Raw genomic sequence first — 22211 nt, 5'->3', positions numbered from 1 at the left:
GCCATAATGAAAATATCAGTCAATCAAAACTCATATTATGCTGTGAAATCCTACCACATCTCTCCAGACCTGCATACAAATAGAAACTGCAGAATAAGCACTCAACCTGTTCCAAGGCTTGCGCAGTATCACTGGAGCAATATTTGAAAGCCGAGCTGTGTTGACATATTTCCACCTGAAGCAGCATTTCAGGTTGGATTTTTGCATTTTCTTGTCTATGGCGTGGACTAAAACAGACAAACTGGACATGAACATAGGGGGAAATACAGGTTTTATCTGTAGAGGTGGTACAAGGGGGGCCCATCTGTGACCTGTCGGTGGGTCCGGTGATGTATGGCTGCTGCCTTCACGGACACACTCCGGTTGTGTGTCTCTGCTCAGTGTGCCATGGTTCTCAGGGCACTTCAACCCCCAGTCCCTCCTTACAGGTACCCCGCAGCCCGCCACCGTGCGCTACTCATTTACTGCTACACTGGTTTTCATAATTAGCGCCGCAAGGCCTCATTAAATCTGCTCTAATGAATAAATATTGTATTTCATAGCCTGATTACCAGATCAGCTCAATGCTTGAGCGTTGTAAACAATTACTTCCCTAAATATTCATCACCCCAAAGTGGATGATCATTGGTATTTAATACAGGACTAGTATTTTCAAGTGCATCTTTATTATATTAATAATAGTTTTTGAAACATTTCTTTAGGAGGGATAAAAGGAGGAAAAAAGAGGCGATGTATTGACGTTACATGATGATTTTTGTTATAAGAAAACTGCATTAAATTCTTCCATTTCCTCTTCCAGTGTAAGTGTTGTGTTATAGAGGTACCAAATCAACAGTGTGGTCATTTTTAACTATCTTATTATTGTATTGTTTTGTCAATAATACTTTGTTGCTGTGTTATTGTTGTGTCGATGCCATTGTGATTAACAGTATAGATTATTCTGGTGACGTTTCATTTAAAATGATAGAATATTTATTGGTATTTCAGAGTAATTATTTGACAATCTGATATTTGTTAGTCGCTGTTAGTTTCAGAATGGTTCATTAAATGGTTTCATTACAATGGTTCAATTATGAGCCCTTAGGTAAGTTTGTGTGTTATGATGTGTGATTCCTTAACTTTTTTAACCATCACAACCTAATTTACAATAGGCCTCAACTACAAGCAATAGAGGAAATATGTGTAAAACTGCTATTTGTTGTTTTATTGTATGCTCTGCTCTTGGTAAATTTCAGCTTAGCTTTTTTGCATATTTTAATATCATGAATTACATAAAATTAATACATTTAGTTTGGTGCTTTCTTCTGCATCACAACAAAATATGTACTTAAGACTTTCATACTAGCTTTAGTGTCAAGTATAGACAAAAGAAATTAGGAAGTTACATTTTTGGATGCAAATTTAATTGGTGACCAGAATAAAATGTGCTGTGACCCTCCTCTGGGTCACACTCCACTGTTTGGGACCAGATACTTTAACTTCACTGTCCATTTATATGTGAAATGTTTTTCTGTCATCTTTAAAAATATGAGGTGGAAATCAGGCAGTATACCAAAGTTAATAAAGTCTAGTTATGTCAAACTATATTAAGTCATTAAAGTTGTTTTTTTAAAATAGTGACAAACCTCTGGCCTTCACAGCTCTGATCCTCAATCACCAGTACTATTCAGGATTTCTCCTCCATGTTCCAATAACAGTAATTACAGCTGCCACTGTTCTGGGAGAATGATCGTCAAGTCAAAGAAAAGCGATAACACGATTCTGCAGTGATTAACACTTTAATGAAAATGAAGAGTTAACTCAATGAGCACAAAAGCAAGCGTCACCATAACAGATCTTCCTGTCAATAGTTCCACATTACTCGTGTTTGGACCAAAGCACCCACTGAACAGTACAATAACCTCCACTCGCCCCAGCATACACTGGAGGAAATCTCCACCGCTGATTATTTTCGAAACAGTATCATATAATCAGAGTATCACCGGGTGCAGGTCAAATGAAGTACATTTCAAAAGATGAACGACACAAAGGTTAATGTCATGTCATTTCCTGTGGAGTATCACACTTCTGAACAGAAAATGCAGGCCATAACTCTATTGCCACTTCAGTGGCACCTTCAACCATTGCTACTTAACAGTGTAAGGCAGAAAATGAGCCAAAGAGACTGGAGCAGAGCGGGAATGTGCTTTAACAGGAGAAAGTGATTTACAGGTATGAGATTCCCATTAGAGTGTGCTAATTGTTTCCACACCATTAGTGACAGTTATCTAATGAAGGATATTTAAGCAGGCGCTGTAGTATATCACAGTTCGTCTTGGTTTAGGAGTGGGAGGCAGTGGACCCCAGTCTACAGCTTTAACACCTGCACCATCTCAGATTATTCAGCCATTTCCACAAAACATCCAAAAGGAAAGCAAATATGTTTTTAAAGATTTGCACTTTGAGGAGATTTACAGAGCCTAAACAACTTGTAAAAAACACAAGCAATGATTTGCCACTAGAAAAGATGTTTCCATAGAAGTTAATTCAAGTCAAGGGGCTGTGTAGAATCTATACATTTAAAACAATGTAAAACGGCTGTACTTTTGCAGCACATAGCATCATTCACTTACAGTATTTAAAAAAAAAAAAAAAAGGATCTATACAAGCTCAGAGAATATGTACACCTTAGAACAGTCTAAAAATATTTGGAGGCCAGTTCAGACAAGCTAACAATGTTCATTGCCCCTCCTTAACTACCTAAAAAGCTTTTATGAGAAGGCCAAGCATTCTAGAAGCGGTAGAACATGAGAACAAGCACAATGAAAGCTTAACGGTGGAGAGATCTGATCACCTCCTCCAGATGTCAGTCAACTTCAAAACGGTTCACAAGCAGGAAGATTAACAGTGTTTCTAAAGACTAAGAACCCCAGCTGTGTAAAAACGGTCAGATCCAGATCAGCTTCGCCGTCCACACGTCACTTACTGCTCTCATCCATCTCCTTCTTCAAGCTGCAGAGAAGAGAACCCCAAGGTTACAACAAAAACTAATTATGAATAAGTAAATGTGAATACTTAAAATACTAGTTACCTTTTCAGATAGGCGTGTACATTGTCATAGCCATGGTATTTGGCCAAGTAAACCAACACTCCGGTAGCACAGCGACCATCACGGGCCCGACAGAAGCTGCAGTTACAGATCCCTCTACATGGTGGGCACTGCCACTCCTGTCACCAAACAACGAGACATCAGACCAGACGCATACATGCAGATGTAAACAACAGAACTTATGAAGATCTATTTCATACCTATGCTACCAACAAAGTAGAGAAAGGGCAGTAAATGGGAGTCAAATGAGTACCTAGTAATTTTAGTACCTAGTTATTTTTTATTTGTATTTTATGATGCACAGATTGGATGGCACTTTTAAATTCATTGTACTTTTTACAATGACAAAGATATTCTGTTCTAGTAGATGGATGCATTCACTGTGCCTCACTACAGGGTTTCTGCAATGTTCAAGAACTTAAATTTAAGACCATTATGAAGGAGTTCAAGCCCTAATCGTTACCGTTAAGCGATTCATGCTGAGGCCTTACTTTATAGCAGCTTCGTGCTTCCCTTTACAATCTCAAATCTTTACCTCCACAGCTCCAATGCTAATTTAAGTGTTTTCTTGCATAAGGTTGACTGAGGTTTGTTACTTTAAATCCAGCACCAAATATTGTGTTGTTTAACTTTCACAAGCCTGCACACCACATTGCGACACTCTGGGTTGAACTCTGACCAGACACCCTACTCAGAGCATATTTATTCCATGTTCTATTCATTTTGTCAGTGTGATCAAACCAAAATTTTACCAAAAATATGTAGTAATATGAGGCTCTCGTGTTAACTTAAATCATAAAAATTGATCCTGAAATGAACACCTCTGTTTTGATACTTACCGGATCCAGCAGAGCATCGCGGACCTCCTCGCCGTAACGGTTACGGAGACACGGACCGCAGAACTGACCCCTCACTCCAACACAGTCTGGGTTACGGCAGTTGGTTTTGGTGTCGGTCGTTTTCTGTCGACACTGGTGACAAGTGGATCCCTGAGAAAACAGAAGTGTCATGTTTAGCTACACAACTTTACAAATAAAATACAGCTACTCACATTTGTTAATCACTACAGTGAGTTTTGGACTTACAGTGGAGCTGTTGTAGACCTTTTCTCGCACATTGGTGCAAATGCGCTGTAGCTCCAGCTCACTGATGTCCTCCACAGGTCTGACCACATGAGGAATGGCCTTACTCCCGTTGAATGAACGACGACGGGGCTGTGCAGAATACACGAGGTTGATTATAATGAAATCAAAGGATGTACGTTAAGAGACTTTCCTGCAATAACAGTGTGAGGGAACGTACCGGCTCATCGTATTCCTCATAGTACCGGCTCCTGCGAACAAGGCTGAATTTATCCTCGGGCTCATCCTCCTCTGTAGTCGGGCTTGGGGGTCCGTCAACCAAGGTGCGGGATCGTGTGTGGGGTCGAGACAAACGTTCCGGGTTTCTCCTGCAGGATCGTGGGGTTCCAATTGTCCGTCGAGGTGTTTGTCTGGGCTGTGAAGGTTTAGAAACAAGCCAATTAGCACAGCACTGATAAGACAAATGAGTTTATGTGGTGCGTTCCTGACAGACAGTTCCACGTATTCAGGTTAAATTACCGTAGTGGATGCAGATGTCGCCATCCGTCTTGGGAAGAGTCCGTTTACTTTGTTGAGTTCTGCCATTAACTTTGCAAGCTAGAAGTAAATAAACAGAATGAGTGACAATTTGAACAAAACACTCAGTTTTTGATCCCAACAATTTAGTATACAGCTCTGGAAAAATTAAGAGACACAAAGACAACCAGCAGTTTGACTTAAAGACATCCAACGACCTTTTGATCAAATTCCGGAGGTTTTCAAGGTCTGGTCTAAAGACATTTTTCCAGAAGTGTACACTAATAACATAAAAGCCAACATACCATTTCTTTGTTCTCCTTAATATTCAGGGCTCTCTTCATCATGAAGTTTTCTTCATCCAAGTCTGCATCTTCTACTTTAGACTGATGGACTGGTTCAGAGGCCGGACGCTTCTTGGCCGTCTTCCTGGTGGGAAACGTCATGGCAACCTTCAGACCACTGGACCTACGGCCACGTCTGGGAGCTTCACAGTCCGAGTCCACTTTCTGAAAGAAGATGCATTCTATAGTGTCTAATAGTCCTCACTGTCAGTTCAACATTATGAAACAGCTATATTTCACTCTAAACTCACCATGGCTTTCATCCGATTGTTGATCACATTGTCCTCAAACCCACTGCAGGCATCCTCCTCTGACGTGGCCCCAAACACCCTCGGTTTCTCTACCGACCTCCTCCTCTGTCTTAAGTTGCTCCTCTAAAAAAAACACACAGGCAACATTAAATATCCAATGGTGCTGCACAAAACAAGCAATGCTCTGCCATTTTTTGGGATTACATTTACGCAGCAGTATTGTTTCATTACCGTATTTGCAAAGCCTCCATCAGAGCCAAAGCTGTCACAGCTGTCATCGGAGGATGAGGATGATGTCTCCATGGAAACCAACGGGACGCTGCGGAAACTCCTCAGACTCATTCTGGTGGATGGAGGCTGCACTGCTACTTTCTGTAGATAATAAACAGGCGGAGATTAGAAAACAAGAATGGACATTTCCGGTAATAAAACTGAATCAGGTTTTACCAAGTGCCCAATAGTATTTGAGGGCAAAGTTTTTCCACATGAAATTAACAATGAAACACAAACATTCCAATGACTTTTAAAAGTAGTATAAACAACTACTTAAATGACTGATTTTGTGATCTTTACCACTTATTTTAATTTCTAGTTAATTGAAATGACTTTTATAGTTAATTCTTTTAGTCATGAATATCCAGCTTCACAAAAAATAAATAAATAAAAAACTAGCTCTCGTTGACCTTATGAACAAATATTATAGATAACATTACTAAAACTAGACTGAAGTGTTTACTAGTCTGGTTCAATCGACGGGACACACCCACGCTGTAAAACTGGCAACTACTTTTATTATTGTAATATTCTTATTGCAGATAATTAAAATTATACATAGCATTTATACATATACAACTTTTCTGAAATAGTAATCTTAATTAATCCTTGCATTCATACTCTTTGTACTTAACCAGAGTAGTGGCGGTTTACTCATCCATTTTTAGCATTTTATTACTAACTTAAATCTTAGTACATTATTCTGCAGGTTTGAAACCAACAATTGTATGTTTCGAGAAAAAAAAAGAAATTATGAAGTAAATTAAGCTAGCTGTAACCGGAAATGAAAGTTTTCTATGGGTTTAAATGGTCAAACATTCACTATAATCAGAAATATTTCACCTCCAGGAACATAAACAGTCATTTACAAATGTAGTAAGCGGTTAATTAAGTATATTGCTGTTCGTTTCGTCTTACCTTGGAGCGAGTGGTTGGCATTTTGAGTTTTAAGGGCAGTCAGAGACACACAGACACAGTTCTGTTGAGAATCAGGGGCTGTGAATGAAACAATGCGCCTCCTCTGCTCAGACACACTGTTCGTTTCCCGCGCCACCGGAAGGTCCTGGAAGATACATAAAATATTTAGACAGAAATAAAACTACAATTCAAAATTAAAAAGAGCACTGTCAAAGTAAAAATCGTTATAAGTATTCTAAAAGACGTTGTTTGTATTAAATTGTAATATTCTAAAAAATAATTCTTCACTTTGTTAAATATGCGCGAGACAAAATCAGCTGATCTTCCAGGAACTTTGAAGCGGCGCGAATTTTCCACTACTAATTTGCATACACGGCGGGTAAAATGTTGAAACCTTTCCAACTTTGTAAATCTTAGTATGTAGGTCAAGCAGACCAAGGTAGTTTTTTTTGTTTTTTTTTTTTAAAGAGATTTACATATTTGATCAGTAATACAGGTCCATTTTCGTTCAAACTGAACAGAAAATAGTAAAATGTGTATTGAACTGGACAAAACATTTATATTTTAGTCACATTTAAGTTCTAGCAACATGTATTGGCAAACAAGGTGTGCAGACATATACCCACAACACAAATGCCCACAAGACAATTGCCCATAACCTTAATGAAAAAAGAGACAAATCCCCACAACTTTTTTTCATAATATTTTGTTAGCAACAAAAGTAACAAAATTATATACATTGTTAGTTAGGAAATGTAAAAAACAGTATCTGTGCTATCCCATCACCTCTGTATGTAGACATATACATAGCTACTAAGGAAAAATGTTATATGATAAATTAAACAAACACTACAACTCCCATCACCTGAGGATTCATATGTGAAATATTCACCTCGACGAGTTATAAACTTAAAGAATATGTTAAAGTCCCATGTAAGAAAAATCTGTATTTGCATTTACATGTTAAATTGAGCTGTCCATTGCATTTTTATTTAATGTAGCACACACCATGAAGCACCTTAGGTTTCCACAATCTTTTTCATTAAGGTTGTGGGCATTTGTCTTGTGGGCATTTGTTATGGAATCGGCAAACAAAACTGTGAAACAATACTTGGTGGATAGTTCGTGCACAATAAGTTGAAGCAGAATTAATAATTGACAACAACCACAATCATGATGTGTGTACAATGAGTGCAAAGCATCTTTGGAAGAACAACAGGAAGTAGGCATGATTAAGTCTGCAAAGAACTGCAACACAGCTCTTCTTTGCAGAATGAATTGAGTTTGCACTTAATAAATAAGTAGTCACTAGGTTTAGGAGACAGTTGTTAAACAGAAAATCTGTCACTGAATGTTTGTGAAGCAAATTGCAAAGGGAAAATTGATGCATCATGTGTATTGAATTGTTAGCCTTGCTGTTCTGGCTGAGATTTATTTATTTATTGAGAAATTGGAGTGATAAGTAGATCTGTTTGGTTTCTTTGTGGTTTGGTCTTTGTCATATTTGTGGTTGTAAAAGATTCATAAAATTGGTTGCAGTGCCAATAAGTGCAATAATGAAACTGAATTTTTAGTTGTTTTTGAAGTTCAAATGGACTGGTTTTGTTCTTGAAAACGTTCCATCTCTCAACAACTAATGATGAACGATGACTTGGACAAATGAGAACTTACAAAGACAATGAAACATAATGTATTAAGTATTAAATGTTCTTTTATTTAATCATCAAAAACAATATCTCTCAAAGCATTTGATAACTTTAATAAATACAGTACATGTTGAGCATGGCCATGAAATAAAACATTACTGAGTAAAATAATACATATATACATTACAAGCATCAGTATGATTCTCTCTGAAGAAGCAGTTTGTTTTGAAGCATGATTTACTGAATATGACAAATGTCTCCAGTGCATGTCATTGTGAACAAATTGAGGCTGTCAGCTCACGTCTAAGTCCACATTAAGTTCTTCCTCCAGCGCCACGCCCTCCCCTGCTCCCCCTCCTCACTCGACCTCTGACTTGTTTATTGTCCTGACGTGGTAATCTTTTCTGTCGCTCCACTTTGATCCACCCTCCGTCGCTGGCTTTAGTCTCCTCTTTTTCTTGACTGGGGTTTTCAGTCACAGACAATATCCCCGGTATCATGGCTGGGCGGTTATGTGTTGCGATACTGTAACTGTTGGACCGTGGCCTCCCTGGCTGGCGTGAGCTTCTGCTGGTTTTAGCATGACCATAGTTACCTCTAGTGTAGGTCCATGCCTGCCCCCTACCCTGCCCTCCTCCCACATTCAAAGTGTTGCCAAAGTAGCTGGAGTGTTTAGTCACTGCTCCGGCACTAAGTGGGCGCTCTCGCTCTCTTTCCGAGGCGCTCTCTGATGTCGTGCTACAGGGACTGCTGCCCTTTGACCCCAGATGGAGCTGGGAGAGCTTTGGTGACAAGTTTGCTGTTGGTGAGGTGCTGCGTGAGTCACCCCACGGAGATGCATGGATGCGGCTGGGAGAGCGACGCACCGCTGCTGCATAGGAAAACTCCTGGCTCTGATGAGCAGACAGGAACTGAGAAAGAGTGCAGGTGTCAGAACTGGTGAAGGTCGCCGGCTGGTGTGGTTTCTCTGCCGTCATCTGCCTCTGTCTTACATTGTACATCCACCACGGGTCTATACCTAAAACAGAGGATGTGCATAGATAGCAATAAGTGCATTCTGTCTAAAATATGTTCCTGATATCTTGTATTCAAAATCAGAATCAGCTTTATTGGCCAAGTTTGTGTACATATACAAGGAATTTGACTCAGCTCTCGTGTGTTTTAGATAAGTATATGTGTAAAAAAATAAATAAATAAAAGATAGAATAAAGAATAAGAATTTTTACAAAACTGTACAAACAGGGTGACAGAACAATGATATAAGTATAAAAAAAACAATAGTGCTTTATATGAGGATAACAGTATAGTATGAAAGGACAATAGTGCATATTGTGCAAATACACAAGGTATAGTATATTTAGTAATGTTCTAACAATTAAAACTAAAATTACAGCAAACACTTTAATGAACAGTTAACACTCTCCCCTGATATCCACAACTGCCAAAAAAAAAAAGCACTATAAGTTGATACTGTGTCTTTATATACTGCATATAGAGTTTTTTTTCTTATTTTACTTTTCTCACATTTATTTTATTATATCTCGTGTTTCTAAATAACTAGAGAGACAACAACTACCAGGAAAGTATTCCTTGTATGTGTTTACATGCTTGGCGAATAAAGATGATTCCGATTCTAATGTGTATAGTATTTGAAATTATTGCTTTGCTGTGGATAAATCTAAATTTACTCAAATAAATGCAGGACAACCGCAAAGAGGGTTTGTCCACACTGCCAGTCGTAGCACTCAATTTAGATTCATTGTTTAGATTTTTTTACACTACTTCTTATTGGGTTTTTTTGTTTTGTTTTTGCCTGTTCACATGAATGTTTTTTAAATCAGACTCTATTGTGAACCTGTCACACTCCTGAAATAAACCACATGCACAAAAAAAGAATAACAAAGATGTCATATGCTGCCTGCTGTAGTGAAATAAACACGGAGTCCAATGATGTTGATATTATATACAGATCTATTTCTGGGTTAATGTGCAGTGGATATGTGATAACAAGGACAGGGGATGAAGAGACAGAGAAAGTAATGTAAAAGTTGTATTAATTCTGATATTGTAAAACACAGATCTGAGTCCTTATGATCAGATTTTGGCCACTCGTCTACAGTCTGAACAAAGCCAAAGTGAAACACTGTGTGAGACTGTAAGTTGTGTTTTCCTCTGCTGCACCTGTCGCACATTCAGGTGACATTTCTCCAGCATTTTTAAAAATAATTTAATATAACAGTTACCACAGTTCAAAGCGCTCCTGGGGCCGCAGTCAGTGTTTGCTGCTGGTGTTTCAATGATCAGCTCCACAGTCTTGATTTCATCTTGTCCACCAATCAGACTCCACGTCACTGTGCCGCTGTGTCTCGTAGTCTTCGGTGATTTGACATCATTCTGAGGCATTCAATTAAAAGTCGAACTTTTAATCATCAAAAAGCCTGAACAGAGTTCTCGAATCACCTAAATCAATACTGTATTTTACAGGTGATGTACATATTTGCATTGTTTTGTACTAAAATGCACTGCCCAATGGTTTTAAGATACAGGAGCTGCTGAACTGACTCACCTCATAATTCACGATATAGTCCACTCTCTGGTTCGGCTGTATTCCAATGATCCATTTGTCCATTACAAAAGGGGGCTGTAGTGTGAAGATATGCATTTAATAAAAAAAACTTCTGACACATTCAGTATAAATGGTGTGTATGTAGATAAGAGAAATAATGTGTGATGCAGTGCATCAAATAAAATATGTTTGAAAAATAAGGAAAAAACCAAAAGGATGTTTTATATTTAAACTTATACGGGTAGTATGTTTCCGGTGGCACCTTAGTCATCCGCAGGACGTCCACATCCTGACGGTTGGCATTAAACACAACATCTTTGATGTAGGTTATTGCAACATCATCGCCATCAAGTTCCATGTACATTTTCCATTTGCAGTCCTTGAAAGAAACAATCAGTGATGGAATAAATTAGGTCATCTGCCATACTCAGAAGTGACACCTGAGAGCTGCATTGTATGAAAAAGTTCATAATTGCACTATTCTGAGTGTGAACTTGTGGTTACTCTTAAACCAACAGCACAACCTAGAGGTAGAGTAACGGCAGTGGCAAATTACTGGCCACAAAGCCTCATATTGTGGAGGAGGAATTAGATTAGAAGAGAAATGTATATAAACTTTACTGCCAGTTACTGCATGAACAGTATCTGTGTAAAGTAAAAAGTAGTCCTATATTTTAAAAGTATTATATCAGAAATAAAGTTTTATAAAAGTTCCAAAATAACAACTGTTTTTTTTTTATTCATATATGTCTTGTTAAATGTTTGTTTGGCTTGTCACTTTTACATGATGCAGAGGAAAAGCTTTTTATCATGAGTTGCTACATGCAGCACACATCAAATCCTCACTAGGAGGCACAAATCTGAACAATTGCCCCCTGTCCTCCTCTCCTGCATACTGAATGCTGACGAAGCAGTAATGATTTTGCCAATCCCCAAACGCCAGCCACGAAGCCACAGGTCACTGCTTAACCACACAGGGTTCATGGCACAGGCCAATCCATTGTGTAGTGATCACAAAGAAAGACATCAGAGGAGTGGCACTAACACACTCGTCTGAGGAGCCTTCGCCCTCTCCTGCATCCTCCCCAGGGGCTGGAAACAGCTCAAAGGGGGAAGCTTCAGCAAGCCTCTGGCTCAGAAACACACCAGTGGCCCTGCGCTGGCCTGGTGTCGGCCCTGGACGGTCGCACCGGGGCTCCCAGGTCCATGCTAGTCTAATCACTCCAGCAGAAACAATGTCTGGTAATGATGCCTAGGACCCGAGTGCGTCTAATGACAACTCATACATAATTCAGCACCTTTCACTTGGCTGCACGGTGATATCCTCATTAGTAGGGGACCCTCAGTGGCTGTCAGATGGTGGCCGCACAATTGCAGGCCCTCATTTTGTCTTTGAGAAGTGCAGCTGCTTCCATGACATCGCCAGCAAAGAGGGGCGAAGAAAAAAATGCAGTGCGGGTTTGTTTTATTTAGTGCAAAAAACCTTCCAGTTTGTAAAAACAAGGCTGACACGGAACCTGACACCAGGCAGGGGAAAATAATTAGCTCTCATTTTCTCAGCCTCCTGTTTCCTTCTCCCTGCTGTGTTTTCTACCCACTAAACCACCACATGTCAGAAGAAATGGGAGGCAATTAGCAGGCTCGTTTCAGCCCTGCCGAACACACTGAAAGAGGACTATTTATGATGGGACAATGAACAGCTGAAAGATTAAATAACGTTTGCCTTTTAAAAGAAAATGACTTCTGGCTAAATGGGCTATTTTTGATTAAATTCAAACAGCAAGTGAAGAGCCACCCTTTCTCCACAGTTTGAGACCCTAACAAAGGGCTGTGAGCAAGCCGAGGTGGATGTTGTACATGGCTGAGAATGAAATGTTTATTTGTCTGGTTTTATACATGTCTCTGCTGTGATGCCTTCAATGGTCAGTAAAACAGCCGTCATCATGAATTCACAGAGCAAGCTGCTTCAGTACAAGGGCGGCTGATTGAATCATTGCAAAAACATGATTTGACTATTTTATTCATTTTGAAAGTGCGGTATTACCAGAATTACTAAAATATTTACGACATTGATATCAACCATGTCATGCCTGCTCTCACGTTTTGGTCGACATACACTCTTGTAGCTGTAGAATATGTGGGTTAATGTGTGTGTATTTGGAGAAAACTTACAGATTGTCCTGTTCCTGGTTTCCAGTGATATCCGAACACCAGCTCCAGATTTACAGTTTTGCTCTGTTCCACCTGTTTTTCTAGCTCTTCCTAAGAAAAAAAATACAGATAAGAATGAGAACAGAAACAACAAGGTTCCAAGGAAAAGAAGGAATATAATAGATCTACCTTTAACAGTGGTGGGAAGTGGACGTGGCCGAGGTAATCGTGGGTTAGCTTTTCAATTTCACCCTGAAATTGGAAAGAGGAAATATACTTTTCACAATAATTTAAAGAGTGCAGATCTCTTAAAGTAAATGATGCTGCGTATATAGGATTGATTGTTAATTAACATCTATTGTTAATGGTTAACCCCGCCTTGCCTTGAGGTGTATAGCGTGACCTTTGGACTTGACCCCCATGTCCCGCATGTCGTTTTCTGTCAGCAACAGCAACCTCTTGCCAGTGATGTGATTTTCCTTGAACAGGTCAGCATAGCGTTGCATGCCACATGCATCTTCCCCTGTGATGCAAAAGGAAACACCCAATTATTAAACAACATGGCACAAATGAGCAGTCAAAAGCTGCCGATGTCTGATGAAATATTATCTGAGAATTAACAGACCTGCACCAAATATTTGCTGCATCCAGAAATACTGGAGAAACAAAATGTTAACATATTAGTTTATTCACTGATATCATATGGTGTAGTAGTTATAGGGAAATGAAGGCATTAGTTATGTGGTAATAACACTGATACTGACCACATGCTCCTCTGTCCAGGTGTAGATGTCAAGAGTGGGCAGCAACTGCACAGAAACACAAGACAAATACAGGTAATACAAAGTATGCACAAAGTATAAGTGTGTGTGTGTTCTTATGATAGACACTAAGCATATGTCATCTTAAACTCAAAATCACACAACTTAAGTAAATGTTATTAAAATGGAAAATAGCCATGTTTTCTGTCTTCAAAGTCATCCGTTTCCCTGTTATTGTGCCAAGCGGTGAAGTAGACTTGCCTCTAATGGTCTATATCAAACAGAAATGTCCATCTGACTGATCTAATGTGATCTATTTGAATGATAAATCATTTATTGCTCATTAAATGTAATCAGGCAGAAACTTGCCAGCCAAAATAAAGATTTCATCATTGTGATCATGAGGCTGCTGTGTAATGAAAGAAATAATGCAATGGAAAATTGGAGGAAAGATGACTAAATGAATGAGTAATTTCCATTCACTGTCTTCTTCCCACAACATCTGATAACAGCTCAGATTATGAACTGAATGTCGGTCTCAATAGAAAGTCACTGCCATACATTTCAGTGCAGCCTGCCGCCTCATAAAGCCACTCAGCCCTGCAGCTTTTTCCGCCTCCTCCAGTGCTGCAGTTCGGAAATAAACAGATTGAGAAACACTCTGCCAAAGTCTTATTGGACTGACTTTACACCACTTTTCAGTCGGCATAATACGTTTCAGAAATGAGCAGCCATGCTTCTTATATCTGGATCCATGGCATGGTGTTGACAAAATGTAAATAGATTTCAGATTTAAAACACGGAGCAGGGTTTTAATGTGATGATGGTGAGCCGAATCTCAAGAAAAAAGTAGTTTGACATGGGTTTACAGTAGTTCACACAATCCTGCCCCCATGTGGACTAAGCAGGAGATAGTAAAAGCAAAGAAAAATGAGAAAATTCCAAAAGCACACAGAGGATTCACTAACAAAATATGGAGTGAAATAAAATAGTATACAACACATTACCTCAGTGAATACTGGCACACTGTTGGCTTATTGATGAAAAGTGATAAAAACGATATAAAACAGAGAGAGTTGAATGAAACTGGTTTATTGACAAAACAGTGAAGGATGTAGAAAGTCAAGTCACACCAAGAAGCTGCTTGTTAGGTGAATCTGTTGGACTTTACAGAGACAACTCACAAGAGAGAATGTTTCGGGTGAAGTGACTAAATTTCACACTGAAAAAATGTAAATATTGGTGTGTTAATTGTCACGTCTTGGTGCTGATGGCACAGCAGCACCAACAGTGTTTGGAAAGGAACATTAGCTCATAGCAAGAAGCTAACAAGCAGCAACACAGGGATACAGCGGATTACATCCTCATGAGACTGACTGATGATAACAAGGGGGCTATTTAATGGGCTATGCTCAGGGAAGCATGTCCTTCCTCCACATGAAGCATAATACCTAACCCAACACTAATGCTAATATGGTTTCCCCACTGTAAAGCACAGCCCTCTGGGATAATATTCAGTCAGAGGACATGGTGCGATACTGTGTGTAAAATACATCTAAATAAGGAAAATTTATGTTAAAAACATCAGGTATAGAGATGTTTCTGCGCCTGTTGAAGAGCCAGTTTAGATTCTAAATGATGAAGTCTATAAAACAAATGATAAAAAATACTCAAGGAATGATTATATATGTGTAAAACAGGTATAATTAGGGCTGGGTACTTTTATAGCAACACGCAAACTACTTAGATAGTAGAAAGTATTACAAAATATTGAAAAAGTAAATTGTATTAGTATGTTAAGAGGCACCTGTAAGTTGTGTTAATAGATTTATGTTATAAAACTGCTTCGACTGATTGCATATGAGCTAGAAAAACCCAAAAATGAATAAAACTAACTACAATTGTAATGAGAACTGTGATTTTATTGTATTAGTGGTATAGGAAATGCACACCAGGTATCAGAGAAAGTATAGAGTAGGAAGTGGTATTGAAGCCAAGGTACTGACGTCAAATTTGCATGTATAACTATGTATAATTGATTGAAGTCAAATAAAATGTGGGTTATTATGAATAGTTTCTTTATTCTGCTGCAGATTGACATATATTAAAAGGGGAGAAAAAAGGAAAATGAAAGAATGAAGTTGGTCTTCACACAGCAAAGTCCCTCTCCTGCTGTTTTGAACCGGGGTCAGTCAGAAGAAAAAACATGTGCTTTCTCATCCTGGTAAGAGACTGCATCTCAACAACTGCACTCCACCACATCCAGAACAAATTGGCCAATCTTAATGTCAGCAAAATGTCACTTCATCATAAAAGCCTGGCCTTCTCTAAGCAACTGGCTCACATGGCTCTGTCTTCACAGCATGGCACTATACATCCAGTACATTAGGCTTACAGTACAGTAAATGACATCTTTAATATCCATAGGTGGAGGGCTTTAAATATATTCAATAAATGCACATACTTCAGTTCTTTCAAGAGGTAAATTTGAACAAAGTAGAGGGAATAATGTGCCAGGAAATATTTTCCAAGAATAAAGAAACTAGGAAAAATGTCAGAAATAATCATAAAAAAAAATAGTGCTTCACAATACCAGAAACACATTACAGGAAATATCTGAACAATCACAGTGACTGACAGAATGAGCAGCGTCTGATGAGGTTTAGTCACTGTCGTCAGACCAAGTGAAGCGTCCCATCCCCGGAGTCATGTTGATTTTGTGTCCTTCTCTGACAAAGCTGGACTTAGAAGTGTTCTGCTTGGCCTGCATGTTGACCTGCATGCCCAAGCGTAGGGCAGGTCGACCAAAGTCCAAAGAAAACATGTCCCCAAAGCCTTTCATCATGGATGGCAGATTCACCTCCTTGTTACCGGAGGCGATTATCTGACATGACATCTGTGAACTGTTTGATTCCTCCGTCTTAGACTGATAGAATGACTGAGCACTTATCTTTTTTGCCACAGGTAAGAGGAGCTGAGAGGCAGAGACAGGTGGAGAGTGGATACAGAGGGGTAAAAGAAGAGAAAGAAGAGAGGATAGAGAAGAACAGGAAGTAAGTAATCATGTACAGACTACAATAAGGAAGATAAGACAAGCTGATCATTTTTAGCTTAATCTAAGGCAGGGCTGGGCAATATGTAGGACATACATGATGCATGATTGCTCTATGCAGGATGTAGTAAATGATTTTATCATGAATATTGAGCTCAAACTGTCACAGAATTTCATAGGATTCACTTTCACTCTCACAAACACTTTCATTTTTATTGGGCTGTTTAAGGTAAATGCAATATTTTACAGTGTGTGCACACATGCTCATGCTGCATGTTTATTTATAGTATGCTGGGAGTCATTTCTTTAATATATTTTTAATTAAATGAGTCATTTTTGGTCTATAAAAAGTGTTTCCAAAAGCCAACATGACTTCCTCAAATGTCTGATTTGGCTTCAACCCAAAGACATTTAGTTCATTGTCAAAAACAAGAAAAAAACAAGAATATATTCACATTTAAGAATACAGAATATGAGCATTTTAATATTTTCTAAATAAAGGATTTAAACGGATTATTAAATAGTTGTTGATTAATTTAGCAGTTATCCAGAGATTAATTAATTGTTGGAGCTCTAACAGAGATTAATAGACTGATAAACTGCACTGATAGGACATTTTACAAACTATCAACATAGTAGAAACTGCTAATAGTAGACTTAATGACAGGAATTACTGACTTTTAACTAAAAGCATTTAAAAATGTAAAAAAAAATTCTATTCTTATGGTATAGTTTCAGATTTATTAATTGCTTACTTTCACTTTGATCTTTAATTTAGTTGTCATCTAGTTTTTATAAAGGCAAATACTTCATATCTGTTAGTGTTGATTTTTTTTAGGGTTGGTATCATTTATTTTCCTGTTCCAATCTGCCTTTAAAAATCCACAGTGGGTTGAGTTTTAACTTCTAAGCTAACAGTAGGTAGTGTTGAACATAGAGAAGAAGTAAGGAGAGACTGTGAGGATTTTTGCAGAAAAAACCCAAAACAATCCAAGCTGTCTTAAAATATATATATCAGGGTACAGGCTTTTATTGTGGATTCAAGCATCTTGAAACTTCAACAGGACTTCAACATAATGTTAATGCGCACAAGCACATCTCCTAAATTCAAACATTGTGGGACGTATGTTTGATACCCCTGGTTTAATGTATTTAAAATCAACATGCAATAAATAGATAGGGATTAAGGTAAAATGTAAATATCCTAGAAGCTGTAGAATATGATCAGGCTGTAAAAAGTGTTGCTAGGATAACTACTCTTTCAATCTGTTTATAGTGATTATTTAGTAACTGTAAGCACTGAAGGCATTTAATTTATCTATTTTAACCTGCAAGAGTTTGTGTAACATGCTAAATCAGCTGTTATAAAGCCAGTGTTTTTGTGACATCCTGTATAGTATAGCTTTGGCTTACATCAGAAAATGTAACCCATATCAGAGAAAAAATCAACTCACACGCGCGCACACACACACACACACACACACACACACACACACACACACACAAGACCTGTCCTATATTGCAATAAGGTGAAATAATACTGAAATATGATTTATTTTGTCTGTATTACCCAGCCCTAATCCAAAGTATGATTTAGAAAAATAGATGGTAGGGAGCATTAACACTACAGAACCAGAGTAAAGGTAGCATGGAGAAAGAAAGGTAGTTATATCAGAGTGTTTCAACCAAAGTCCTTGTTGACATCCACGTCGACCACAGAAACGGTGCTTTTTTGTGCTTTCTATTCCTTTTACAGTGACATTCAGTCGCACACAGTCCAGACAAAACATGTGGTTGAGTCCAAGATACACAAGTGAAAACAGGTAAATAGAATCTTAAGTGGCTTTTACATGCAAAAATTGAAACAGGAAAAAAGCTGTGACAGTTTATATTATGGTACACGTACTCTACATTAACTAGCTGCTTATTCATACATAATAACTCTTTATTAGTCCTTATAAAACACTTTTTACAGCCTGATCACATTGTACAGCTTCTAGGATATTTACATTTTACCTTAATCCCTATCTATTTATTGCATGTTGATTTTAAATACATTAAACCAGGGGTGTCAAACATACGTCCCACAGGCCATAACTGGCCTCCCAGAGTCCAATCCAACCCATGAGATGAATTTATGAAATGCAAAAATTACACTGAAGATATTAACAGTCAAACTTGTCAAAATCCTTTTAGTTCAGGAGCCACGTACAGACCAATTTAATCTAAACTGGTGTGGACCGGTATATAATAGCATAATAACTACTAAATAATGGCAACTCTCTTTGCTTTAGTGTGAGAAAAGTAAAAGTCCTTGAAAAGTTTTGCATTTATAAATTATCCTCTCACAGAAAATGTGAAAAACCTGAACAAATATGAACCACCTGAAATGTCTTAAGAGAAGTACATGCAATTTGAACAATATAATTACTAAATGTTACTAGTTACTAAATGTTCTGTGCATTCGTAGACTCGCTGTGATCTGTAAGTCATAATGTGCACGAGTAAATTATAAACTGAGACATAATATTATCAAAATTGCATTTCAGGTTGTTCATGGTTCAGGTCATTCATATTTTTAATAAAAGATAATTTTAGTTTTTCACTCTAAAACATAGAGAAAAGCTTGGAGTTTACATTATTTATAGGTTATTATGTTATTACTTGAGATCATATGGAGCTGAATGTGGCCCCTACATTAAACATTTATTAAATATAATTAAGTTTCACTTAGTTTAGTCCTTATAAAGTAGTAGTAGTATTACAGGTCCTTATTATTATTATTAATAAACAGTAATTTGAGGTTACAGAGGGAAAATTGTTTGCTAATGGTCAAGTAGATACAGAATATGCTCAGCCAAGTGTTTTATAATGTTGCATAAAGAGCCAATATCCAACTACTATGTATGATAATAAGCAACCAGCTAATGGTGAATATATGTACAAAAATATAAAATGTTACCAAAAAAAGCAAAGCAGCAGAAACATGAACTGCAGGACAGTCTGGATGCAAATTCATATGAACAGCATTTACTATGTGCATCATGATGCATATGTGACATTATGCAGCCATATGTAAACACAATCCTGCCAAATATGTGCATCACTCATAATATTCACATCATGTGCCTTTTCTTGCTTCTCATTCATTCCACTCTTTTTATTTTCATTCCACTGCTTTCCCATTTCCAGTGTGGAGGCCACACATGTGAATAAAAGCGAGGCGTTGCAGTGCGGCTACTTGACTGTCAGTACTGGTGGTCCTGAGGATGAAGGTGTGCCAAAGTGAAGAGGAGGATGATTATGAACTCACCGGGCTGTTGGACTGTTCAATGAGTTTACGCTCCCACATCTTCAGCCGTCGCTCTCTCTCCTTCAGCTCCTGCTCTTTAGTGCTCAGGTCTCTCTCCAGCTTCTTAAGTCTCTCAAGTGTAGCTTCGATCTCACACCTGTACAATAACAGAACATATATTTTGATATATTTTGGAGATACAGACTAAATGTTCTTCTTAAATATTAAATCTCAGGGCTGTCAGTCCTGAGCCTAGTTAGGACTAATAGTGAAAAAAGGTCAAAGATACAAGGATAAAAAAAAAAAAAAGCATGTGCGAAACATTGAGGTTGTTATTTTCAGTCACAGAGACACACTTTATGATCATGTAAATCCTTAAAGCAGCAGGACACTGTGATGTACAGTCCCTCTGCTCTTGATGAAGTAACTAACATGTCACCCAGTGGCTCGTGGCGGTTTAATACAAAGGAATGAACTATATCACGTTTTGGATTCAGTTTAGACTGGCTTCTCATCTTTTTATGTGATTTGTTGGCAGAGCAGTAAGAAGAAACAGGAATATCACCCAACTTATTTTTTGGGCATTTCAATGGAAAAGGAAGACACACAGTCAGAGCATTATGTCGAAAAACAAAACTGTCCTGTAAACAACCAGTGATGCCCTGCAGTCAGAAGGTGATTAGGTTTAGTCTCTGTCTGATGCTTTGAATGCCAAGGACAGAGAAATGTCTCATGTTTAACTCACGCTGGGGACGTTTGTTTTGCCCAGCAGGTGGGGCTGCACACTGTGTCACGGAAATCCACGCTGAGCTCGAACCCAACAAAACTTATTTCTGAGACACTATCCGTAAACACGTTCAGCCGAGGCAGGAAGGCCCAGCCGTGCTCCTTCTGGTCCTCCACCCTGGCGCTTCCCACCTCAAACAATTCGCTCAACTTCCCTGAAAATGTGGTTTTACTTTTCAACTTTTCTAATGAAATGGTTTTTCTAACATGTTTCACATTCTCCCTGCCACATTTCTATGTAAAATGGTGTGTTTTTTCTTCTGTACTTCACACAGCAGTTGCATCAGAATAAAGACATGATTTTACTTCTCACACAACCAAAATAATGGGACTAAATATATACTGCTTTACCCTAACCAAAACACAGTTCATACTAAAGACATAAATATAGCTATGATTAGACATAATCTGAGTCAGAACTTTGAATTTGAGCTTTATATGAATAATGCAGTGGTATAAGAATAAACAATGTAAAACAATGACACCCAGCACCAGTTTTTATTGCCACGTAACATGAAATGTTGAGAAATAGTCTATTTCATAGTATCAGCAGTTAAAAAAAAAAAAGAAAAAGAAAAAAAGGATATAATTTTTTTCACAGTGCCCACTAAAAGGGATGTGAAAAACCTTAAAAGGTTAGTTTGGATTTTTTTTTAAGTCGGGTTGAATGAGGAACATCCTCAGCATCCTCTACAGCATCAGAAAAAACATATTTTAACCACTTGAAATAAATTATTGTGAGTTTCAGGGTTCTTAATGACATCTAAAGGTGAGTTTGAACATTGCCCTAACCTCAGCCTGATGACTGTGGTCTCTAAAAATGTGAAAGTCCATTGTTAGATCAGTGTTTGTTTTGTTTGTTCTGGTCTTGATGGTTAAGTGGTAATTAACTTTAACCACAAACAGAATAAAGAAGTAGTCCATCCTGAGCTACTGTAGAAACATGGGTGGGACTAATGGCTAAACTTAGCAAAATTTAGCTACGTTTGGGCATGTTGTCCACACCCCAGTGTTGTGTGTATGTGTGTACAGGAAAATGAAAAGATTAGAAATCAATGGTATCACAATGCAATTCATGTGTATTGCATGAGAAGGAAACTGCAAGTATAGGTCATATAAGTGAATAAATCAGGTGTATAAATCAGAATGGACTTCTTTGGGAGGTGGACAGGATCAGACGTGTCACAGTAAAATCCCCATAATATAGAGAATACACTTCGACAACCTGAACCTGAATTTAATTTAACTGAAGTTCATAACTTTTGTTGCCACTAAACTTCATGACAAAATAAAGCCTCTGTGGCGACTACATTCAATATTTTCCACTGTGTCTGCAGTTCCCCAGAAACAATAGTTTGTTGAAACATTGCTACTGTTTTGAAGTCCTTTGTGTAGTGTGGGCAGAGATATTTCAAAAAATGAAAGTTGTATGAGCAGATTTTTTTATAATGGAGGGGAAAAAATACCCTTATTAGGGTGGATGTG

At 38.1% G+C, this 22211-nt stretch overlaps 2 protein-coding genes across 4 annotated transcripts in view; both read right to left on the bottom strand.

Annotated features, from left to right (window-relative positions):
• Nucleotides 1-1768: 1768 nt before the first annotated feature.
• cdca7a (cell division cycle associated 7a) lies at nucleotides 1769-6556 on the bottom strand. Its single transcript, XM_030124029.1, has 10 exons — nucleotides 6473-6556; nucleotides 5513-5653; nucleotides 5282-5404; nucleotides 4992-5195; nucleotides 4690-4767; nucleotides 4391-4585; nucleotides 4174-4302; nucleotides 3928-4077; nucleotides 3071-3207; nucleotides 1769-2991 (listed from the first exon to the last, which is right to left on the bottom strand). Exons 1-10 carry the CDS (start codon nucleotides 6491-6493, stop codon nucleotides 2958-2960), a joined length of 1212 nt encoding a protein of 403 aa, XP_029979889.1. The 5' UTR covers nucleotides 6494-6556; the 3' UTR covers nucleotides 1769-2957.
• A 1615-nt stretch (nucleotides 6557-8171) lies between these two features.
• Nucleotides 8172-22211, bottom strand: part of map3k20a (mitogen-activated protein kinase kinase kinase 20a) — a 38863-nt gene continuing 24823 nt past the window's right edge. For 2 of the 3 annotated variants that reach the window (XM_030125637.1, XM_030125636.1), the window contains exons 11-20: nucleotides 19962-20097; nucleotides 13600-13644; nucleotides 13461-13491; nucleotides 13219-13358; nucleotides 13025-13087; nucleotides 12857-12946; nucleotides 10947-11063; nucleotides 10685-10759; nucleotides 10362-10512; nucleotides 8433-9136 (exon numbers count right to left, since the gene is read on the bottom strand). In XM_030125637.1, coding sequence (XP_029981497.1) covers nucleotides 8433-9136; nucleotides 10362-10512; nucleotides 10685-10759; nucleotides 10947-11063; nucleotides 12857-12946; nucleotides 13025-13087; nucleotides 13219-13358; nucleotides 13461-13491; nucleotides 13600-13644; nucleotides 19962-20097 — 1552 coding nt within the window. Of the gene's footprint in view, nucleotides 9137-10361; nucleotides 10513-10684; nucleotides 10760-10946; nucleotides 11064-12856; nucleotides 12947-13024; nucleotides 13088-13218; nucleotides 13359-13460; nucleotides 13492-13599; nucleotides 13645-19961; nucleotides 20098-22211 lie in introns of all 3 variants that reach the window. The other variant, XM_030125639.1, reaches the window with a different exon arrangement.

The sequence above is a fragment of the Sphaeramia orbicularis genome, chromosome 21 (genome assembly GCF_902148855.1).
Source record: "Sphaeramia orbicularis chromosome 21, fSphaOr1.1, whole genome shotgun sequence".
Lineage (NCBI taxonomy): Eukaryota > Metazoa > Chordata > Actinopteri > Kurtiformes > Apogonidae > Sphaeramia > Sphaeramia orbicularis.
This window is presented reverse-complemented; position numbering and strand designations above follow the sequence as displayed.